The sequence below is a fragment of the Electrona antarctica genome (assembly GCF_951216825.1).
Source record: "Electrona antarctica genome assembly, chromosome: 10".
NCBI lineage: Eukaryota > Metazoa > Chordata > Actinopteri > Myctophiformes > Myctophidae > Electrona > Electrona antarctica.
This window is the reverse complement of record NC_136791.1, coordinates 31409098-31432084: the sequence shown is the minus strand read 5'-3', so window position 1 is coordinate 31432084 and position 22987 is coordinate 31409098. Positions and strand designations below refer to the sequence as shown.

The window sequence follows — 22987 nt, the reverse complement described above, 5'->3', positions numbered from 1 at the left end:
CAGTTTACCTAGTACTGTATAAAACAGTGGTCATGTAACTGCGTACATCGGACTGCTAACCCATTGAGACCTGAGATCAGATTCTACAAATGTCTTCTGAATCAACAGTTTTCAGAAAAAAAACCTATGTTTCTATATCAGTGGTTCTCTGTTCAGTCAATTAGTAACGCCCAGCGCTCAGGACGAAGATTGATAAAAAGGACGGAGATTATTGATATCAAAACCGATCGCATCGCTCCACAGGCTGGGAGCGTCTGTTGTGCAACATTCGATGTCAACCCATTTTGGGCGGGAACCCCTTTTGGTGTATTAAGCATTACGTTATACTTTAGCTATTGAAAAATAGCAGATCTACAAGCTCATAGCGCGGCACCGAATGCAGAGCTTGTAAGTCTGCTATTTTTGAAAACATTTTGAAAATGTGGCGCAAATCTTTGAATATAATTCTTTCACAACGAACATTTTAAACTCATATATTTGCTTCTGGGGGGTCCCTGGAACACATCAGATGGGAGTTCACGGTCAAATACATATTCTGGGGGTCTTTGACATGAAAAAGGTTGAGCACCACTGACATAGAAACAAACGTTTTTCAGAAAACTGTCATGATTTAGAAGACATTTAGTAGAATCTGGTGTCGGGTCTAAATGGGTTGAAAAGCGGTCCATGGATGTGAGCCTACTATACCTGGCTCCAAAGTGGACTCCAGGCTGAGGACCAGCTGCCGGGTTTCCATGTTGAAGAGCCCGATCTGACCACTGGCGAAGGACGTCACCATGTGGGCAGGTTCACTACACACCAGGTCCACCGAGGAGGGGATGCCCAGCGCTGAGGAACACACACACACACACACACACACACACACACACACACACACACACACACACACACACACACACACACACACACACACACACACACACACACACACACACACACACACACACACACACACACACACACACACACACACACACACACACACACACACACACACACACACACACACACACACACACACACACACACACACACACACACACACACACACACACACACACACACACACACACACACACACACACACACACACACACACACACACACACACACACACACACACACACACACACACACACTTTGGTTCCAGTTCCGAAACAACTTTTTTGTACAAATACATTTTGAGTAGAAACACTCTGAACTAGTTCAATATTAGGTGGGTGTTGAATGTTGGGCACAATGGAAACCAGCCTTTGGCTTTTTGGTGTCTCTGTACTGTCTTTGTACTGCTGTACGTAAAAGTCAAAACAAATATTCAATTATTCAAAATTCGTTGTAGACCACTTAAAGCAACAACAAGCAACAAACGTGCAGTAAAAAAAACAAGCGACGTCTAACAACGGCTTTCGGAACTGTACGTACCTTTGTCCTCGTTGAACACAGCGAGGGCATTGGAGGTGTTGTTGGCGTCCCAGAGTCTCACGGTGCCGTCTCCGGAGCAGGAGAGCAGGCGCTGGTGAGCGCCGCTGTAGACCAGGCCCCACACGGAGTCCGTGTGTCCACACAGCGGCCCGCGCAACACCGATGGCTCTGCCACAGCCAGGGGGGAAAACACCACAAGGGTTAAACAGTGTTGTTTTCGTCGACTAAAACTAAGACAAAAAATGCTCGTCGACTACCTTTTTTCCCCACTGACAAAAAATAAATGGAAACTAAATGAAAACTAAGCTACGATGACTAAAACTAAGACTAAATATACTTACAATTTCACCGACAAATAAAAACTAGACTAAAATGTTAGGAAGGGACTAGCCATTTTACACTTGGTTGCATGCTGAAAATAGCATGCAACCTGCAACGCGTTGTGAGCTTGTAGATCGTGTAAAAACACTCATTACGACGGCATCAAGGCCCGCCAAAATACATTTTAGTCGACTAAATCAACTGTAGATTTAGTCGACTAAAATCGTATGATATTTAGTCGACTAAAACTAGACTAAAACATTCCAGGTGACTAAATTGTGACTGAAACTAAATTAAAACCATTCAAGAGACTACGACAAACTAAAATGGAAATTTGCTGCCAAAAACACCACTTGAGAACAAATTAGTTGTTCTCAAGTCTCAGCCTTCTTTTAAGCTTGCAGATCACTAGCAAATGTCTTACAATCCTGAAGTAGTACCACGGCACCCAGGCATGTTTTATTCATACATTTGATTGATTTATTAAATATTTAAAATACGATTAACAAAAAGGTACAATATATCTCTGCTGTCGGGAAGAAACCACCTAGCTCTAAAATATTAATTTTTTCAGGAAATGAAGAAAACCTTATATTTTTTTAAAACAAAGCAATACTGCCTCATCAAAGTTGGTGTTGTGACTTTATATATAGTCCATTACTTCCATGAGAGGTGGTCGAGTTATTAGTTGCTTTAGCAGACAGTTTGAGGGACCAATGGAGTTAAGAGGTTTTGTCCGAAGCACTTTTACTACTTTTCATTGGTTCATTTTTTTAACCAACACACAGGCGTAAAGGTGTTCAATTAATAGCACTGATTTACGCAAACAATAATAATCAAAAACCTCAAAAATGGAGTTAGGTGGTTTCCTCCCGACAGCAACGAATATTATAGACTTTTAAATATTTTCCAATGGACCACATGCCATGGACCACTAGTGACTAGTGGAGAAACAGTGGGTAAAGATCCCCTCCTGCTGCTGACAGTAAAAAGAGGACAAGATATGGTAGAATGGTATAATTAAGCAATATTACACGAGAGGGTGGGATTTAACGTGATTATTGCCACTTCAGTGATGCTTGCGGAACTCGACTACTGTACATCTCGTTCCTGACCGTATCACTGTCGTGGCAATAATAATAAGTTAAACCACACCCTCTCGTGTAATATTGCAATTATACAACACTTACCCTTAAAACAAAGAAAATCGCTGAAAAAACATATATTTTTTAGTCACTACGACCACAAATGTCCCAAGAAACTAGCTAGCCTAGCCACCGAGTTTGCTGCGAAAACAGAGCAGCTGAATTCTTTGTTTTGATTAGGTGTGGAGTGGTGCTCGTTTGAACCACGGCTAGAAGGCTGTTTCAACCAATCAGATTGCTTCCTCGAAACGACCTGTTGTATAATGTGGGATATCGTTGCCATTACCGTAGGAGTCATAAGGGTCAATGTTAGGATTGGGGGTGTTCCAGCACTGGATGGTACCGTCGATCCCTCCACTGAAACACTGGTCCCCTGTGCTGCTAAACACCACGCACAGCACTGCTCCCCTGTGGGCAGAGGAATGGAAAAGGGAGGTGATCATCATCGCAGAAGGGCTTTTCAAAGCAAAAAACAAAACAATGGGTCTACAGCTGTGTTGATTCCGTCGACTAAAACTAAGACGAAAAATGTTCGTCGACTACCTTTTTTCACTGACTAAAACTAAATGGAAACTAAGCCATGATGACTAAAACTATGACTAAATATATTGACAATTACGTCAACAAATACAAAAACTAGACTAAAATGTTTGGAAGGGACTAGTGGACAAGAGATCCAGTTTTATGCTAAGTTGCATGCTGAAAATAGCAGATCTACAAGCTTACAACGCGACGCGTTGTAAGCTTGTAGATCTGCTATTTTCAGCATGCAACCAAAGTGTAACATCTGCCATTACAACGACATCAAGGCCTGTCAAAACACATTTTAGTCGACTAAATCAACTGTAGATTTCGTCGACTAAAATCGTATGACACTTAGTCGACTAAAACTGGACTAACACTAGAACATTTCAGGTGACTAAAATGTGACTAAAACTAAATGAAACTATTCAAGAGACTATGGGCCCTATTAAGCAAGACGAAAAACCCATGCGGTAATACAGATTTCGCCCTCGCTCTGCGCCTTTTCGTATTATGGAAGCCGTGGTGAGCGCTCACTCATATGGAATACCACGTTCCTGCATAATTTAGCATTGGGGGAGTGTCCATATGTTATTTGCTAATAAGCCCCTTGATCTAAAAACACTCAGCGCATACCGATTCCGCCTGGGTCTGACCACGTCTTAAAAGCAAAAAGCACTGTTTGATTTTACACTTGAGCGGCGCTGGAGTGCTGCTGGAGTGTTGCCATGTCTGCCATTATAAGCGGCTTCTTTTTCTGCAAAGTTGCTTGTAAATATTGGTAGTTGTGGTTGCTTTTCTTGTTTCTAAAGTGCTTATTTGGGCTTTTCTCCTAATGTTGTTTAAACCAGTGATCCTCACACAGCGACATTCCCATGTCAAGGACCCCCAAATGAATGCATTTGCCCAACTAAGCCAGTGACCCCCATGACAGATTTGTGTTTTTAAATGTTTCAATAAAATTTTTCAAAAATATTCTTATTGTCACTTTTTTCAAAGATTACTTTTGAAAATAGCAGATCTACCAGCTCACAATGCATCACATTCATTCATTAAAACAATGAACTCTGACTGCAGGGGGATCTATATTTATAATGATCATTATAACAATGTGCAAGAAAATATGTAAAAAGAAGGAAGAACTTTATATTTGTGGACAATCAAAATATGCTGGAAATTTTAATGTGGTGTCATTAAAAGGAATCTTGATATGGCAGACTCACTATCTAGAAAATAAAAACATGGCACTTCATTTAAAATAGGTTGTAGACCCCTGTTATATGCGATTCTTTTGGGAGTATGTTTATAGACCTATTTACTTGTTTCTATGAGACATGGCAACAGCGAGCTGTCTGGCTTTCTCGTTTAGATTATAAAGGGTCATATATCGCTCATTTCTAAACCTTTTTAAAAAATTAAAACATCTCCATAATCACTGGGAAGTTTGCTTTCATACGCTGTATCACACCCGACTCAATTCTTCTTCAATAAAATGCTACGAGCGAAGACCATAACATTGGGGCCGCAGCAATACGCATGGCGCACGTATGGCATTTCAACTCATTCCTTCGTCGTGACTCGAATGAAATAAAATAAAATAAACGTTATTTTACTGGTGTTTTTCAATAGAAACAAATAAAGAGCGTGTGTGCAACAGTCAGTGCATATACGTGCATGCACTATAGGCTATATTTCCTCCTTGTCGGGATGGTGAGCTGAGCTCTTCACAGCCCGTTTGTCTTTCATATTATTCTTATAATATTTGATATTATAAACACTCATGGTTCTCTCATTTCTCAGCCGTTTTTTAAAATGTAAAAATCCCCACATTCCTTAGGAATCTTGCTTTCATTCGCTGTATGGTATATGGTTCTATTTTTATCGAATTAAACAATATCAAACGAACTTGTATGTTCGGGGGTTAGACGATTCTGGGAACATTACGCATGGATTGCCAATTTGCCAGCCAATGCTGCGTATCTACTCGCAGTTCCATTCCGATCTGAAAGGTATAGGTAGGTGCCATTTCAAAGGCTTAGTTATTCATTTATGAATCAAATGAACTAGAATAAAGATTTTTACAGCTGTTTTTCATGCTTAGAACAGAAACAAATGAAGTGATGATGTGCGTATATCTCCCTCCCTTAGCATATGGCTGCGCCGCTGTAATGACTTTCCAATGAACACTGCAAGTTACTTAACAAAATAGAGACATAGGCCTACAAGCTATGCACATCATGGCTGTGACAGCTTGTGGATCTGTTCTTTTGAGGCATAAAGGTGACAGCATGCAGTGCAATATGAATAATTAACCCAAATGTGACAAAGTCATGTCATGTCTATGGTGCCAGTCTGCAGAAATGTAATACCACTTGCCGAAAAGGGCGCATCATCAGCTGGTGTCGTAAAGAGAATAGTACGGACATGTTCATTGGGTAAGCCTCAAAACTCCCTGAAACACTCCCATGACTAATTCAAGGCCGTTTTGCTCACACCACGGGGTGTCGAAAGCGCTTCTTACCTGGCCCATAATTGTAATATGACATTGCACCCGCCCCCACGTCTTAAAAACTGTAAAATTATATGTAATTAGATTCCACTTGCTTAATAGGGCCCTATGACTAAGACTAAAATCTAATTTTGCTGCCAAAAACAACACTGGTCTGCAGCTTCTCAGTGTTCATGTGGAATACCCTGGCTTATCACAGCCTGACGGCATCCAACAAATACCCTGGCTTATCACAGCCTGACGGCATCCAACAAAAGGTTTATGGATTTTTGAAGAAGAGGCATTGATTGTTTACCTGTGGGCCCTGAAAGTGTAGATCGGTTCCACATCTAAGGAAGCACTCCTGTGTCAAGAAAGAAAGACGCATCACATCAAGAGGCGCTCAAATGTGGCTTTTTGCAGGTTGCTGCTTGGGGGCATCCCTATGTTCCCCAGGTTCTATGTTCCCCACTTACGTTAGGTTGCGTTAGGTTTCTGGTTTAAGGACTGCAGTGTTTTGTACTATACAATTGTATGTATAAGTACAGAACAAAGAATGTTTGTTTTTGCCATCTTTGTTGAAGAGTCTGAGCAATTATGTTTTAGTGTATTTTATGCCAGTGTTAATTAGATAGTTTAAGTAGCCTAGGCAGGCCTGAAGTTCAATGGATTGTTCAAAGACTGAGCTTAAATCAGAATTTGCTACTAAAAGTAAGACTAAGTTGCTAAAATACATTGTCTTACCAGAATTACTAAAATGACTAGGTTATGTTTCTGGTTTAGGTTTATTCTAATGGTGGGGAACAAAGAACCTTTTTTGCATGGTGGGGAACATAGAACCTGGGGAACATACAGTAGGTACGCTCCTTGCTGCTTTGCAGGAGGCAAATGAAAAATAATATCCTTACTTTTTGGCAGGAGCGGTCTTCTGAAGGTTCCACATCTTCAGCGTGTGGTCCTCGCTCGCGGTGACCAGAACAGGCTCCGTGGGGTGGAAGGCCAGGCCACGGATCCCGTCGAAGTGGCTCCGCAGCGTGAACTTGGGGTTCCATGTCTTCCGCAAGGCGTCTTTGTTGTTGCCAATCTGAAAATGGGAGAGCGAGAGAGATTAGAGATCTGTTGAAAACGCAATAAAATATCTATCAAATACATTAGATCACCGTTTCCCAAATAGTGGGGTCGGGACTCGGGACTCATTTCTGGGTCACGGACAAATGGGTCCCTTTATTTTCTGTCTCCTACATTTTGTTTTTAATTATTATTTCAAGAACATTTCCAAAAAAACATTCCCAAAAAACAATGTTTTTCATGAATTAAAAAACAAAATTGTTTTTCTCCATAAATTAGAAAACAAATGATTAGGTAGTAGTGAAAATAGCTGATCTACTAGCTTGTGATCTTGTAGACCTGCTATTTCACTAGTTTGGTCCCGTCACCAGTGGAGGCTAAAAAGTTTGGGAACCACTGCATTAGATGCAATTCAAGTTTTTAGAGATATTGGTTAGGGGCCGTGGAGTTTGTTTAGCTACCGGTATATAAAAGAAAATAATCCGAGGATGGTTAGGCCACAAATACAGATTACCCATGTAAAACTCTAACCAGTAGCGCTGTGATTTTCAGACAGCAACATGACTGGGAGCAGTGGCGTGCACAGATATACACTAGGGGGTGCTAGAGCACCACCTGCCCTTGCCCTTTGAACAGCAATGTGCCCTTAACTTGTTCCGCACCGGCACCAGAAAACAAGATTAATTCACCTTTGCAATGGATCCCATGCCCGGCATCCCGAGATTTGTTTTATTCCCCATAATCCAGGAGAAAAAAATAAAATAAGTACGGTCCGTTAGCTAACGATCCGTGACGTTTACCTAAAACAGCCAAAATACTTGTACAAAAACATTTGTACAGTGTACAGTATGTGGACCATGGTGACATTGATCAATTCTTGATTAAAAAAAAAAGCTTCTAATATATTATTTATGCCCCAACATCTATAAATCTCACACTATTAAGGCAACCCGCCGGTTCCACGCGCTGCACAAGGTGCCCTTTTTCACTTGAGCACCTGCCCCTCTAAATGTCTGTGCACGCCACTGACTGACTGGGAGTCAATGTGTTCATGGAATATACAGGAAGGGTATTTTTCACACGAGGTCACAGGCCACGAGGATCAAATGAACAGGAATAGCTTTCCCTGGGGACATCCGATGCCCTTACTGTGTGCTACTCACGTCATAGGCCAGGCCGTCGGCCTCGTTGGCCACGGTGAGGCCCGCCAGCTCCCCCAGGCCCAGCTCACTCTCCATGACCTCGTCGGTGCTCATGATGAACGATTTCCCTGAGGTGGGCGGGAAGGTCAAAGCCTCGACTGCGGAGCGGGAAAAGAAATTATGTGCTCAATGAATGATCATCGATTGTCCCGCAGGTCAGTGACACTCACCTGACACTCACCTGACTTAATTTAGGGCACGTTCACACGGCCACTGCATAGCATAAAAAAGGTCAGGGAGATTTGATCAGCCAATAGTTTAAAGTTTTTTGAGAAATGCTCATGTGACGTAGGGCACCTTTTATCAACTGTCCTGTCACAATAAATTGTTTCGAGCTCAACCTTCTGCAATAGGTCTTTAAATTGCCATCGAGTGCTTCTTAACAAATTGTAACAACAAAGAACAGTGCATGAAGACAGGGCTTTTAAACTGGCCCAAATCTCTGAAAGAAAAATCAAGAATCAGGCTATTGAAGACAAAGTTCAGGGGGACGATTCACAGCATTTAGTACTAGGCCGTGAATCGTCACTGTATAACGATTCTTCTTCCGGGGAGGTATATAATATGCATTATACAGTATAATATTCTCACAAACAACGCTTCTAAATCTGAGCTAGGGTTCTACAGAACAGTAATCACCTTCGTCCGTCCGGTTGGCCTCATGCTCGTTGAGTCGGGCCACGGTGGGCCGGGCCTGGGGGGCGGAGGGAGGCTGCATGTGGGACATGTCCTCAGCGTCTCTCAGGTTAGCCAGCATGTCCTGTAGCTTGGACCGGTTGGGCCCTGATCCAACAAACGAACAGTGTTAGCAAAACGGCTAACCGCATGAGCTAACGGAGAGACTGGAGAAAAGGCAAACAACAACAAAAAGGAACGGAAGCCAACATTTCAGACAGAAAAATAACTATAGATAAAGCAAGGACAAACAATGGTAATATAGAATACATAAAAAAGAAAAGTATATTCTGAAAGAAAGAAAGAAAGAAAGAAAGAAAGAAAGAAAGCAGGATGAATGAGGAGATAGAAAGCATTAACCAAGAAGAAACGCACTGGAATAAATCAGAGCATGTATGACAGCAGAGTCCTTGTTAGCTGAACAGAAAGAAAGGAATAGAAGTAGTTTACAAGGAGTGTTGAGTGTGGAGGCATTTACAGTATCTGCAACATCAGCGCTGTCTATAAAAAAAAAAAAGTCCAGGAAAGAATACAAAATATGTAATATGGCGGAGCCTTCATCCAAAGCACCTTAATCGTGCCATTTTAGCATGAAAAGCAGTGAAGTTCGCTGAATCTATTCAAGCTTTTACGGGAGACGTTTTGCATTGGGCACGCTGAAATAAAATCCTCCACATCCCAACACATTTTCCTCCACACACACACCCACAGAAGTGATGAGCCACAGTGTCGGAGTGAAGAACAAAAACAGAACAGTGCTAGAGAAGGGAAAAGCAAGGAGGAAAGCAAAAGCAGAAACAGAACGCAAACATGACAGAATGCCCATCAAATGAACAAAGCTTAGAGATTAAGGAGATATGGTGTCTGTTGGGTGTGAGCTTTGGAATTTATCAATAAAATATCAATTGTAAGAAATAAAACCGAAAACAGTTTAGAGCTTGGTCTTGGAGCAATGTGAAATCTACAGTTTTACCAGTTTTTGCAAGTCCCTGTAAAAGCTTATCATAAATAAAAACTTAGCACAAACTCCAAAATTACTAACAATCACTAATCACATTAGTACAAACATGGATGAGAAAATAACACTTGTCATGTAGTCACGATGATTAAGGGGAGGTAAATATTGAACAGTCTAGTATAGTATTAGTCCAGATCGGTGACAGATGGAACTTGTGGTGGTAACTCGTGTTAATATTAAATAATCTATGATACTTGAGGGAGTGGACAAGATGGCGTTGGAAACATCACAAATGAAATGGGAGGGATCAAGGCATGCAGCGTGGAAGAGAAATAATGGTGACAAATAGCAAAAGAAACACAAAGGCAATCTCTTTTTTATAATGTGACAGAATGGAAGGACAGACCTATGCCAGCCAGGTAGAAGGCATAGGGAGGAGTGGCTAGAGGTAGGAGGATGACAAAGAAAGAAAGTGAAGATGTTTGCTGTTGATCTTTTTGGCCCTTTTTCTGCTGAACTTGTCAAAAGAACGCAGAGAGAGGAGAGGGAGGCAGCAGTGACCGACAGGACTTACTCTTCACCCCCTTTTTCCCCTTGCGCTCCTTCCTGTACTGCTCCTTGAGTTTGGTTATCAGGCCCTGGTCCACATCCCAGGCCTCAGAGATGGGACCCTGCTCGTCCTTTTCTACACAGGGGGGGAAAAAACCAGACCGAGAGGCTGTTCAAAAGGGGCTGCCCGGGTCAAAGTGTCGAGGAAGGGGCGAGCCACACCTCTCTCAGACTCAAGACTCTCCTGGAGGTTGTCACCTAACCCTGGACAATTTCCCGGACAATGGGCTCTATGCACACACGCTATTTTGGAAAGAACTTGGGCCCCTTCCCTACTTCCTTCACAGGTGTTACCTCTGATACTAATGAAGGCTCTGTTCAATTCTGGTCAAACAGAGTCAGGGGGCTGCTATTGTGCACTGGAAAAACTCCGCTACCCCAGTGGGTCTCAAGTGTCCTTGAGTGGATTCCAAATGGCCTTGTACGGGTGTGTAACGGGTGTGAGCCTTACGGGTCCATTTGGTTCCATTTGTACACTCTCAGAGTTGTGGGGGTCCATGAAATTAAAAAGTTTGAGAACCACTGCACACTAAATAGAACAGAGCCTTAATTAGTCGAATCGGTAACACCTGAAGGAAGTAGGGAAGCGGCCCGGAAGTAGGAAGAATTATTCTGTGTGTATATAGCCCATTCCATGGACAATTTCCTGGACTGAAGCTTGTCGACCGGACTGGATAGGGTAGGGTGACTGGCCCCAGTCAGCCGGCCCAGGCCCTCATCCCACTCCCACCCTGAGAGTTCGGTCCAAAAAGATCAAGGAGGTTTCACAGGGAGGTGGAAACCTCAAGGAGAGTAATGGGTCTTTCTTAAGACCTGAGATAGGCGTCTTTGCTGTCAAGAGACCACCGACGCTTGAATCCTGAAGTTCACTCTGACCACAAGAGGCGCAGACTTCACTTCAGGAGTGACCCGCTGTGGAAGTGAACCCTGCACTCTCAGCAAACTCTTCTCATCATCTTTTAATCTGAAGCCACAAAGCTTCAACTGATCAACATGATGTCAACTGCGGTGTTCTTCCATCTGGATGCATGGATTCTAGGTGTAATTTTATTATAAATTATTATAATTATAAAATGATATGCATTGTTTGGACAGTGATGAATCACAAATATTAAAGCTGCTATAAGCAATAATATATCAATTTTAATGACTTTTTTTCCCTTCTTTTTTTGGTATTCAGACAGCCAGCAATGGGTAAAACGCTCCCACAAAATGTAGTCTCTGTGACACATCTAGGGGCCGCAATCTGCATTCAAAGATTTTCCTAGAAGCTTTGTCATTGGTCGATTTGCCTGTGTACTTCCTGATTGGTTTGTCATTTCGACCAGGTTTTTTTTCTCCGACCAATGACAAAGATTCTAGGACCACCTTTGAGCGTTTTACGCAGCCATTGCTGGCTGTCTGAATAGAAAAAAAGAAAAAAAAAAGAAAGCAGCTTTAAATCAACAATTATAAATCATGGGTACACCACACGGTGACATTCCTGCTTTAGTCAGACAATCTTTTGGACTCATGTCAGCTTTTGAGGGAATCAGTTTGATTCTATGAAACACACGGACGGGCGGGACAAACACACTGTGGTCACAGGCTGGCTATGGGAACACACAATGGACAAGATCACAAAAGGTATGTGTTAAAACAGTCATGATTTGTGATGGATGATGAGCAAACGATCACCAAACTATGAGCAGATGTCAACTGTGACAGGAGAAGTGGGGAAATTATTAAGTCATGAATAAAAAGAAAAAAAACCAAAATCTACAATTGCTCCAAAACTGGTATATTTCTACGTACAAAAAAACAAATTGAGAAAGAAAGGGAATCTTCAAATGACGTGGTTCATCCAATGAATACAAAAAAATAAATTCATATTAATATATCACATTTGATACAGGTAGTGAATAGTTTCTCGGCTGATTTCAACCGTGCAGACCAAGCATTGCTACCTTTAAATATTGCTGTCAGAAGGTCCATGCCCCTAGTAACCCCAGGCGTGGTACTGGTACAGACTCACCCCAGTCTGTCAGAATGGCCATGCTCCTAGTAACCCCAGGCGCGGTACAGACTCACCCCAGTCTGTCAGAATGTCCATGCTCCTAGTAACCCCAGGCGCGGTACAGACTCACCCCAGTCTGTCAGAATGTCCATGCTCCTAGTAACCCCAGGTGTGGTATACGGACTCACCCCAGTCTGTCAGAAGGTCCATGCCCCTAGTAACCCCAGGTGTGGTATACGGACTCACCCCAGTCTGTCAGAAGGTCCATGCCCCTAGTAACCCCAGGTGTGGTATACGGACTCACCCAAGTCTGTCAGAAGGTCCATGACCCTAGTAACCCCAGGTGTGGTATACGGACTCACCCCAGTCTGTCAGAAGGTCCATGACCCTAGTAACCCCAGGTGTGGTATACGGACTCACTCCAGTCTGTCAGAAGGTCCATGCCCCTAACCCCAGGCGCGCTATACGGACTCACCCCAGTCTGTCAGAAGGTCCATGCCCCTAGTAGCCCCAGGCGCGGTACAGACTCACCCCAGTCTGTCAGAATGTCCATGCCCCTAACCTAACCCCAGGCGCGGTATACGGACTCACCCCAGTCTGTGCTGTCCACCGGGCCTCGGGACTCTGGCGAAGTGTCCATTTCGTCAGGACTGGACAGGAAGTCAAAGCCCTTCAGAGCTTCCTCTGTGTCAGGGTCCTCGCTGGTGTCCATGCTGGGAGAAATAGCAGGCGACGGCGAGGAGTTGGGCTTCTTCCTCATGATCTGATGGAAAGACATGCAGGCATTGCAGGTCAGTCAAAGTAACTAACTACATTTACTTGCACTAGTACTGCACTTTTGTACAATTTTGAGGTATTTGTACTTTACTTGAGTATTTCCAATTTCAAATACTTTTACTTTTACTCCACTACAATTATTTGAAAACTTTAGTTACTTTTAGATTTTAATTATTATTACAAAACATACATTAAGCACTTCAGCACTATATATATTTCGGCCATTTGAAAATAGCCGATCTACAAGCTACAATGCGTCGTGATGTGACGCATTGCGAGCTTGTAGATCCAGTTGAAAACTTGTGAAATTGGACATTCTGCATAAATAGTACTTTCTACTTTTGTACTACTCAAGTACATTTTGGATTCCGGACTTTTACTTGCAATGGAGTATTTCTACATTGTGGTATTGATACTTTTACTTAAGTAAAACAGCGGCACACAAGCTCATAGCGCGGCACCGAGTGCCGCGCTATGAGCTTGTAGGTCTGCTATTTTTTTTAAATCGTGATAATGTAGTGCAAATCTTTGAATATTCTTTCACAGCCAACATTTTTAACTCAAATCTTTGCTTCTGGGGGGGTCCCTGCCCCTGGAACAACATATTTTCCAAATACAGATAATTCTGGGGGTCCTTGACATGAAAAAGGTTGAGCACCACTGACATAGAAACATAGGTTTTTCAGAAAACTGATTTAGAAGACATTTTGTAGATTCAAGTCTAAATGGGTCATACTGTACATGCAATATACGTAATTCACCATAACTGTCTCCTCTTGTTGTTCCGGGGCTGTGTATTGAAAATAATAATATCACGGCACATTCCACAAGCTGGTGGCTGAATGTAACCTGACTCCGCCAGATGGGGCAGCAGAGAGTACACTGGGTTCCCCCCTCCTGCTCCCATCTGGGAACTCTCAGGCAGACTTGATGCCCGGCCACAAAACGGCCTGGCCAATCAGCGGCAGCTAGAGGCGGGATCAAGGCAGCACTGTGTATGCCTTGATCCCGCCTCTAGCTGCCGCTGATTGGCCAGGCCGCAATCTGGCGGAGTCAGGTTAGGCTGAATGGAGGAAGGATACATAACTAGAAAAAGTGCCCTTCTGGGCACAGGTCTCCACCAGGAGGATAGGACTGTGTGAGATGTTTGGCAAAATGTTTAGGATTAATATAAACATGTTTTTGAGGCATTTTGTTCCAAAAATGTGTTTTGCAAAAATCAACCTATTGGTGGCGTTATAACAGGCCAATGTGTAAAGGATGGGATATATTCGTCAGCCTAGTAAGAAAATGTGTGAAAGATTTCACGTAAATTGCATGCTGCGTTCATGATTTGAGGCTTTTGTTCAAAACGGGGCAATCTTGCAAACTGTGAAAGCTAATTATAGCCAATTAGGATGGAATATGAAATATCGGACAGATCCGACTTGAGCACATGACCATAGAGATAGTGTGTAACGATTTGTGAGATTTTTGGACAGAATCTGGAGGAGTAATATAAAAAAATGTGTTTTACAAAAGTCGGCCTCCTGGTGGCGCTATAAAAGGCAGATGCGGAAAATGCAGGTCAACGGTTTGTCCTTGGCCTCTAGGGAGTGTGCATGCAACGTTTCACGCAGATCGGTGCAGTTTTAGGTAAAAAATGTGAAAAGCTGCCTCATGGTGGCGCTATAACAGGCCGTTCTGGAAAATGTGGGGCAGAGGTTCATCGTTGGCATCCAGGGAGTGTGTGCGCAAAGTTTGGCATCGACCGGGTTAACGGTGCCGGAGATTAGCTGTGTCCGTCCTTCCGACGGAAGGACGGACACACACACACACACACACACACACACGGACAGAGTGCAAAACATACTCTCTCCCCATGCCTTCGGCCTGGTGGAGACAATAATAGGATACCACTCAAACCAGTTTATTGCTGAGGGTGTGCAGCCTGACCCAGAAAAAGAGTCAAGGTTAAACTATAATTATATCACAATTTTTAACCTATTGTAGGTCTGCTATTTGTTTTACGTCATAAATGGGTTAAAGGCCTTCTGACACTATAAATTGCCTTCATGCAAGACATGCAACAATCTTGCCTTGCCACTAATCAGATACCTGATTTGAGCAAATAAAAGGCGTGTACAGTATAGCGTGAAGCAAACAGGTACAGCTCGTTGTTATATTGTGTAATTAAGGATATCTGGAAAGGACATTGGCATTTATCGTGAGAACACTTTGAAGCCACCCACCCACAGAGACACAGCCTTGCGTAAACACAAGGCCTCTGTGGAGATGTGGAGATGTGCGACAGTCGACAGGCTATTCTTACCGTCCTCGACTCCATGATATTCCTGTCCCTCCCTTCGCTGTCCTCATCCTCGTCTTCGTCGCTGAACTCGGCCGCAGCACTCTCGATGAACTTGAAAGCCTCCAAGACAGCACTGGTGTCGGACTCTGTTTTCCTGTGAAAATAACGATAAGTACATGAATATGACTGGCTGAAATTTACAATTACTTTTTTGACAGGTCTCTTGGAAGGATTCATGTGTCACTCCCACGTTGTGCCTCCATACGAAAGAGCATTCTCACCATAACCACTTAAGCGCTAATATATTTTGTCATACAACACATGGCGAAAATAGGTCAGTAGGTCACTGCGCTTTGTGATGTGACATGCTTGGAGATTTTTTAAATTGATGAAATTAATCTTTTAATGTTTCACATTGTGCCCAAAATAGGGACCCTGCGGTTAAAGTGATGGGAATAGTCTAGATGGCCATTTGCCGAAAAACGTCAAGCGTATACTACACTGGCACATGATGATGATAGGCAGGCAAGTGATTCAGTTGTCACATTATCACATTTCATCATCACATTTCACTTAATCCCTTCCGGAACCAATCCAGCATGACAGCATGAATGTCACGCACTAATGACGAGACATGCCTGTGTTTCTTGAACTTCCACTACAATAAAGATGTATTTTGTTCCAAAACAATCTATCGCTTCGAAAAAGTGACAATTGTGACTTATACGCTTGAGAGAAATCCAAATCAATTACGAGCACTTTGTAATAGAAAACCATGGGACTCGTTCAAATGGGGGCGGCTGTGGCTCAGGAGGTAGAGCAGGTCGTCCAATGATCAGTGGGTCGTAGGTTCGAATCCCGGCTCCTCCTGTCTACATGTCGAAGTGTCCTTGGGCAAGACACTGAACCCTATACACTGCCTCCAATGAGTCGGTCGGTGTGAGCTTGCCACCATCGGTGTGTGAATGTGGGAAGTGAGGACGCTGGCGTCGACTGTTCGCCGCTTCACCTCTCAATGTATGAATGAATGAACCATTGTAAAGCGCTTTGAGCACTTGGAAAAGCGCTATAAAAATGCAATTCATTATTATTATTAAATGTGCAGCGTTTTCTTTTCGTTTTTACCATCCACACTGGTGCCATGGAGTAAAAGCAACAATGATGTTATGGTTATGGTATTATGATTCTAGAGGAGGTTGGTGCATCAATAATGCATAGAATAAAAGGGTTGGGAAATAGCAATGGCAAGCACCAAACGATTGCTGACGCAGCATCGTAACACTTAGGCCACTATTCACGTTATAGTTCACTGCAATGTTGTGTGGTGTTATCTTTCCTCTCATATAGGCACAGCAAAAATACATTTATCCTAAAATGGAAATTAATTAAGTCAATATCATATTTGTATTGTTAATTATTCATTAAATAGAGTCTTGGAATGGAAATTAAAACCAATAATGTAATTAAGCACGGGAACCCCTTTTGGAGTTTTTACCCTTCAGGACGGGAACCCCTTTTGGGGTTCTTGCTGCTTCAGTATGTACAGTATAGAAGACTTTTTTTTTAAATCGGCCTCAGTCCTAAAATGGGACAGGGTCTAATATTATATCCATATTGGGCAAACACTCCAAATTTCCATACGCACAGAGAAAAAGCTCTTCTATACAGCTCGGGCACACGGCAAAACAACATGGGACTACTTGAGGTCATCAAAGAAATACCATATCCTGGGACAACATGTGTGTGACTCACACTCATAGAGGAGCTCTTACCCTCTAGTGCCCTTTGGTGACGCATCTGTCCCGTTGACCAGAGGCTCAGAACCGGTCCTGTCCCCCGTCCTCCCTCCATCTCCTGCCAGGCCCAACAGGGCCCTCACTCGCTGGGACTTCACATCCAGGATGGTGTCTGTGTAGCCCACCTCCTGAAGGTATCTGAAACACATCAAGGTTATGTTTGTTATCTTGAAAATCGGTTCTCTGTTCTTCTGCCAAATGCCAATACACTGTAGCATAAATTTAGGCTAAAGGAACTTTGTTTTATATATATTTTTTTTTGAGCAATGATCGTTAGATATACCAGCCTATTCATGATTGAAGTCTGATGCCCAAAAAAACGTATCTTAATACCTCTAAATCACATGAAACTTGCCTCTCTCTCTCTCTCTCTGAGAGAGACTGGTATGTTCTTTTAACAAATTCCAGACTATTTATTTTAGAATTATATTTTTACACATGATAGTTTACGGCTGTTCCGTGTAAATGCTCGGCAACAATCAACCAGGACGACGATAGTAGAATTAAGTTGATCCTATTTCTCCAATATAACTGAACTTCTCACTGAATGAACTATTAAAGCCAATAGCTATTAACCCATTTTGGACTGACCAGATTCTACAAATGTCATCTAAATCATGACAGTTTTCTGAAAAACCCATGTTTCTATGTCAGTAGAAACTCAAACTATTTCATGTCAAGGACGCCCAGAATTATATGTAATTGACTGCCAACCCCCATCTGAAAATATGTTGTTCCAGGGACCTCCCAGCTGCAATTTTTGTATTTTGGCGGGCCTCGACGCCGTAGTAATGACTGATTTTACACTTGCTGAAAATAGCGATCTACAAGCTCACAACGTGTCGTAGCGCAACACGTTGTGCTATTTTCAGCATGCAACGAAGTGTAAAATGACTTATGCTGGATCTCTTGTCCAATGTCCACTAGTCCCTCCTAACATTTTAGTCTAGTTTTTATTTGTTAACAAAATCGACAGTATATTTAGTCACCATAGCTTAGTTTATTTATTTTCCATTTAGTTGTCAGTGAAAAAAAGGTAGTCGACAAACATTTTTCGTTATAGTTTTAGTCGACGAAAACAACACCGTCCACAACGAAAGCTCTAGCGATTTTAGCAGCCTTACTGGCTGTGTGAGTGAGGGGGTGGAGGGGGTATATTTGATCTGTCACTTGGCACATGCTTAGGGGGGGGACAAAAATGAGATGTGTGAAGTGATGTGATGTGTGAAGTTGCCTGATGGCGTCTGGGGGTAAAGGCCTGAGCCTGGATCATTGTACACAGACGGACTGACAGGAGAGAGATACGTATAGGCAACATTCTCCAGAGCCAGCTAGTGTCGACACACAACATGAGACCAAGAACGGTAATGACTACTGATGTCCAGGTGAGGGAGCTCTTTGACCAGAGGACTGCTGTTAATATAGTTAACCCCAGCCCTGTTAGGTTCCGTCACCAGATAACAAAAAGACCAATACTCAAGTCACAACCTAAATTAAAATATTCCACATTGCAGCTCTGCTTACCTGCTGTATGCAAACATGAGCTATCGAGCATCCATGACTGCTGCCATTGTATCAGGACAGATATATATACATACATAGTACATACCGGTGTTGTTTTTGACAGCACATTTTTATTTTAGTTATAGTCATAGTCTTTTGAATAGTTTATTTAGTTTTAGTCACATTTTAGTCACCTGGAATGTTTTAGTGTTTGTCTAGTTTTAGTCGACTAAATATCATCATACTTTAATCTACAGTTGATTTAGTCGACTAAAATGTATTTTGGCGGACCTTGATGCCATCGAAATGTCTGTTCTTACACTTGCTGAAAATAAATAGCCGAACGCGTTTTGAGCTTGTAGATCTGCTATTTTCACTTTTTCAGCATGCAACCAAGTGTGAAATGACTTATTCTGGATCGCTTGTCCACTAGTCCCATCCTAACATTTTAGTCTAGTTTTTATTTGTCGACGAAATTGTCAGTTTATTTAGTATTAGTTTCACTCATCATAGATTAGTTTTTATTTAGTTTCCATGTAGTTTTCGTCAGTGAAAAAAGGTAGTCGACGAACATTTTTCATCTTAGTTTTAGTCGACGAAAACAACAAACAGCAAACGTTTTAGCTCAAGACCCAAAGGAGGAATTAGATGTTTGCCCGGGACTCAATCTACAAGCTCACAACGCGTCATTTCCCAGCACATTGTGAGCTTGTAGATCTGCTATTTTCACTACTTCTTAAAACTTTTTTTTCATTTTGTTTACTTCTTAAACTTATTCATGGAAAGTATTACATTTTTCTTTGTTTTTAAATTGTTTTTAAATTAATCTTTACATGACTAGTGCTGTTATTGTTGAATGAATAGCGCTCTTACAGCTGAGCAGACCCGTTTCCCACACATTTCATTGTAGCGTTTGACCCTGTGTTAACCTACATTATGATGACATAATAAAGCTGAAAGCTGAGAACCGAAACCAACTCTTTAGTAACACTAAAGTAGAAAGAATCAAGAGTCAATCGGGTGGATTTCATATGGTGGCGATGTGGAGTTTTTAGAAGAAATGGAAAAGGTTTAACCCATTTAGACCCGAGCTCGATTCTACAAATGTCTTCTAAATCCTGACAATTTTCTTAAAAACCTATGTTTCTATATACTATTTCATGTCAAGGACCCCTAGAATCATATGTATTTGGCCACCGACCCCCATCTCAAAATATGTTGTTTCCCAGAAGCAAAGATTTGAGTTAAAAAAGATTAGCTCTGAAAGTATATTATATTCCAAATTTGCGCCACATTTTTACGATTTTTCAAAAATAGCAGACCTACAAGCTTGTAGCGTGGCACTCGGTGCCGCGCTACGAGCTTGTAGATCTGCTATTTTTCAATAGCTAAAGCATAACATAATGCTTAAAACACCAAAAGGGTTCCCGTTCAGAATGGGTTAATCTTCTAGAGGAATCTTGCTAGTTAGGTAGATTCTTATTTGTATATTAGTCGCTTAGGACTGTCTCATTGCAGTAGGAAGATGGCATGTGAACCAATTAGGTTCCTCGTTATGGCAAAATGTTTGATGAAACATCAAGTGGTTGGCTGCGTAGATCTGAATTACCCATAAGGCCTAGGGGAGAGCCAGGCGACCATTACATCCCTGTATTTTAATTGTTTATAACTTTTTCAGCGTCTTGCAAATACAATAAAATTACAAACAAACAAAAGCTCCAAGGCCTCACACTACCTTTTCAAGTTAATTCATGTAACTGTTTGGACATGACCGGTCGGTCCGGTACCAAATGAGGAGCGTTCGTATCTAGGTGCCAAGCAGTGTTGACTACATGACGGAAAATGTTCGTCGACTACCTTTTTTCACGGACAAAAACTAAATAAAAACTACACAAAAATAAGCTATGATGACTAAAATGTTAGGGAGGGACTACTGGAGAAGAGATCCAATCGAGTAGAACTACAAGCTCACAACGCGCCGCCGCTGGACGCGTTGTGAGCTTGTAGATCGGCTATGTTCACCATCAAGGCCCTCCAAAGGAAAAAATATAAATTGTCGACAAAATCAACTGTACATTTAGCCGGGCTAAAATCTCATGATATTTAGACTATGGCTCAAACTACATCAAACTTTGCTGTCCAAATGAACCAAGGTGAAAGGATGCGTCCTTCCAGAATCAGACACGGTGTGTGTGTGTGTGTGTGCGTGCGTGTGGTACTCACTGTCTGAGCAGCTGACGGCCATGTTTCCAGGACAGCTGATTGTTCAGAGACCCGGGAGCCTCGTTCTCATTGGCCTCATCTAGGGCAAGACGCACACACACGCACACGCACACGCACACGCACACACACACACACACACACACACACACACACACACACACACACACACACACACACACACACACACACACACACACACACACACACACACAGACAGACAAATCACAACGCAACTCAACACAAAGCACACAAAGCCTCACTGACATTAATCCCACTGTGTAAACAAATCAGAGCATTCCTGCAGCAGTGGTGGAAAAAGTACTCTCATTTTTTACTTAAGTAAAATATCAATACTGCAATGTAGAAATACTCTGTTACAAGTAAAAGTCCTGTATTCAAAACTTACTTGAGTAAAAGTATTGGTATCAAAATGTACTTAAAAGTACCAAAAGTAGACCAAAAAAAAGATTGAAATATTTTATCGCAGATCTACATGCTCACAATGTGTCGCATCGGCAAGACATGTGAGCTTGTAGATCGGCTTATTTGTATGAAATGTACAGTATATAGGAGGGCTGAAGTGGTTTGTTTGATGTTTTGTAGCTAGTAGCATAGGTTTTCAAATAATTGCAGTGGAGTAAAAGTATAATATTTGCCTCTGAGATGTAGTGGAGTAGAAGTCAAAATACTGATAATTGGAAACACTCCAGTAAAGTAAAAAATAAAATACCTCAACATTGTACTTCAGTAATACAGTAGTACTTGCGTAAATGTACTGAGTTACTTTGCACCACTGCACGCACGCAGCATCCAGGCAAGTACACGCATTCAGCTCCAAGATGTTGCCATCTAAGTCTATAGAGCATTATAATTAAGCAGTTTCAACACTGGAGGCATGCTCCACTACTTGCGTCATTGACATCACACCGCAACAGAAATATGCCACAGATAGGCAAATTACAGGGCCGAAGACGTGTTAAGTTTGGATGTTTCAGGGCAAAATATAGCCTCTTATCACTGAAACAAACCACTGTACCACGTTAGGCTTGTGACCTGTAATAATCTAAATGGTTCATTCATTTCGAACCTGCCACACGGCAGCCACAAAAGTATGTAGCTTATTACTAATGATAACATGCCAGTGGAGACCTTCATAAAACATTTTAGACATCATTGGAGAGCAGATGTAACACTTGCTAGAAATGGCACTTCAACTGGCTTTAAAAAGCAAAAGGCTGTTCCAATATGTAACAACTGTGTCGTGTAAACAACTCCAAAATGGCCACTCATGAGTGGCTTTTAAACAGGTCCCCCGTGACATGTGAGAGAGAGCAAGCAGGTCTACTCTACATCTAATGTATGATGCCTACACCATCCACATCAGCGCAAGCCATCTGTGGTGGACGACGACAACACTGACACCAGCACTACGCTAACCACGGGGGTAATAAGACATAGACAGAGAGAGGGCTGAGTGAGTTGGCACCGCAGAGTCATAAGGTTGCCCCGGAACGGGGTCACGTCTAATTCAGGAGGGTGATGAGCAGGCACCCCCCATGGGGGGGACCGGGGTCAGGGTGTAGGAAGTTCCCTCTCCTGTGAAGCACTCGTTTCTACACTCTTCCGGGGCAGCGCACCCCCCGCCCCTATACTCTTCTGCCCAGTCCGCACACGCGCGCGCACTAGGGCATTCACTTCTAGTCATTTTTACTAGTTGACTAGTTGCCTAGTTTACTAGTCGACTAGTTGTTTAACTACCTATTATGTAAAAAATAAAATAAATTAAAAAAATACACTTTTGTTTTTTGAAAAAATATTTGTACATTGAAAAACTGTGTACATGGTGACTATAACTATAATCTACCTGATCTTGAGGCCTACAAAATCGGGAAAAAAAATCAACTAGTCAACTAGTACCAACAAGGTCGACTAGTGGATTTACTAGTCGACTAATAAACTAGTCGACTAGTTGCTTAATGCCCTAGCGCGCAG

At 42.3% G+C, this 22987-nt stretch overlaps 1 protein-coding gene across 2 annotated transcripts in view; it reads right to left on the bottom strand.

The window, feature by feature from the left end:
- The window catches only part of LOC306930573 (striatin-like), a 57490-nt gene that overhangs the window by 5707 nt on the left and 28796 nt on the right, over positions 1–22987 (bottom strand). The window contains exons 4-15 of one of the 2 annotated variants that reach the window (XM_079511605.1): positions 20996–21074; positions 17246–17407; positions 15495–15627; positions 12998–13169; positions 10376–10486; positions 8808–8951; positions 8130–8266; positions 6807–6982; positions 6215–6262; positions 3175–3296; positions 1423–1590; positions 688–828 (exon numbers count right to left, since the gene is read on the bottom strand). In XM_079511605.1, coding sequence (XP_079367731.1) covers positions 688–828; positions 1423–1590; positions 3175–3296; positions 6215–6262; positions 6807–6982; positions 8130–8266; positions 8808–8951; positions 10376–10486; positions 12998–13169; positions 15495–15627; positions 17246–17407; positions 20996–21074 — 1593 coding nt within the window. The remainder of the gene's footprint in view (positions 1–687; positions 829–1422; positions 1591–3174; positions 3297–6214; positions 6263–6806; positions 6983–8129; positions 8267–8807; positions 8952–10375; positions 10487–12997; positions 13170–15494; positions 15628–17245; positions 17408–20995; positions 21075–22987) is intronic. The other variant, XM_079511606.1, reaches the window with a different exon arrangement.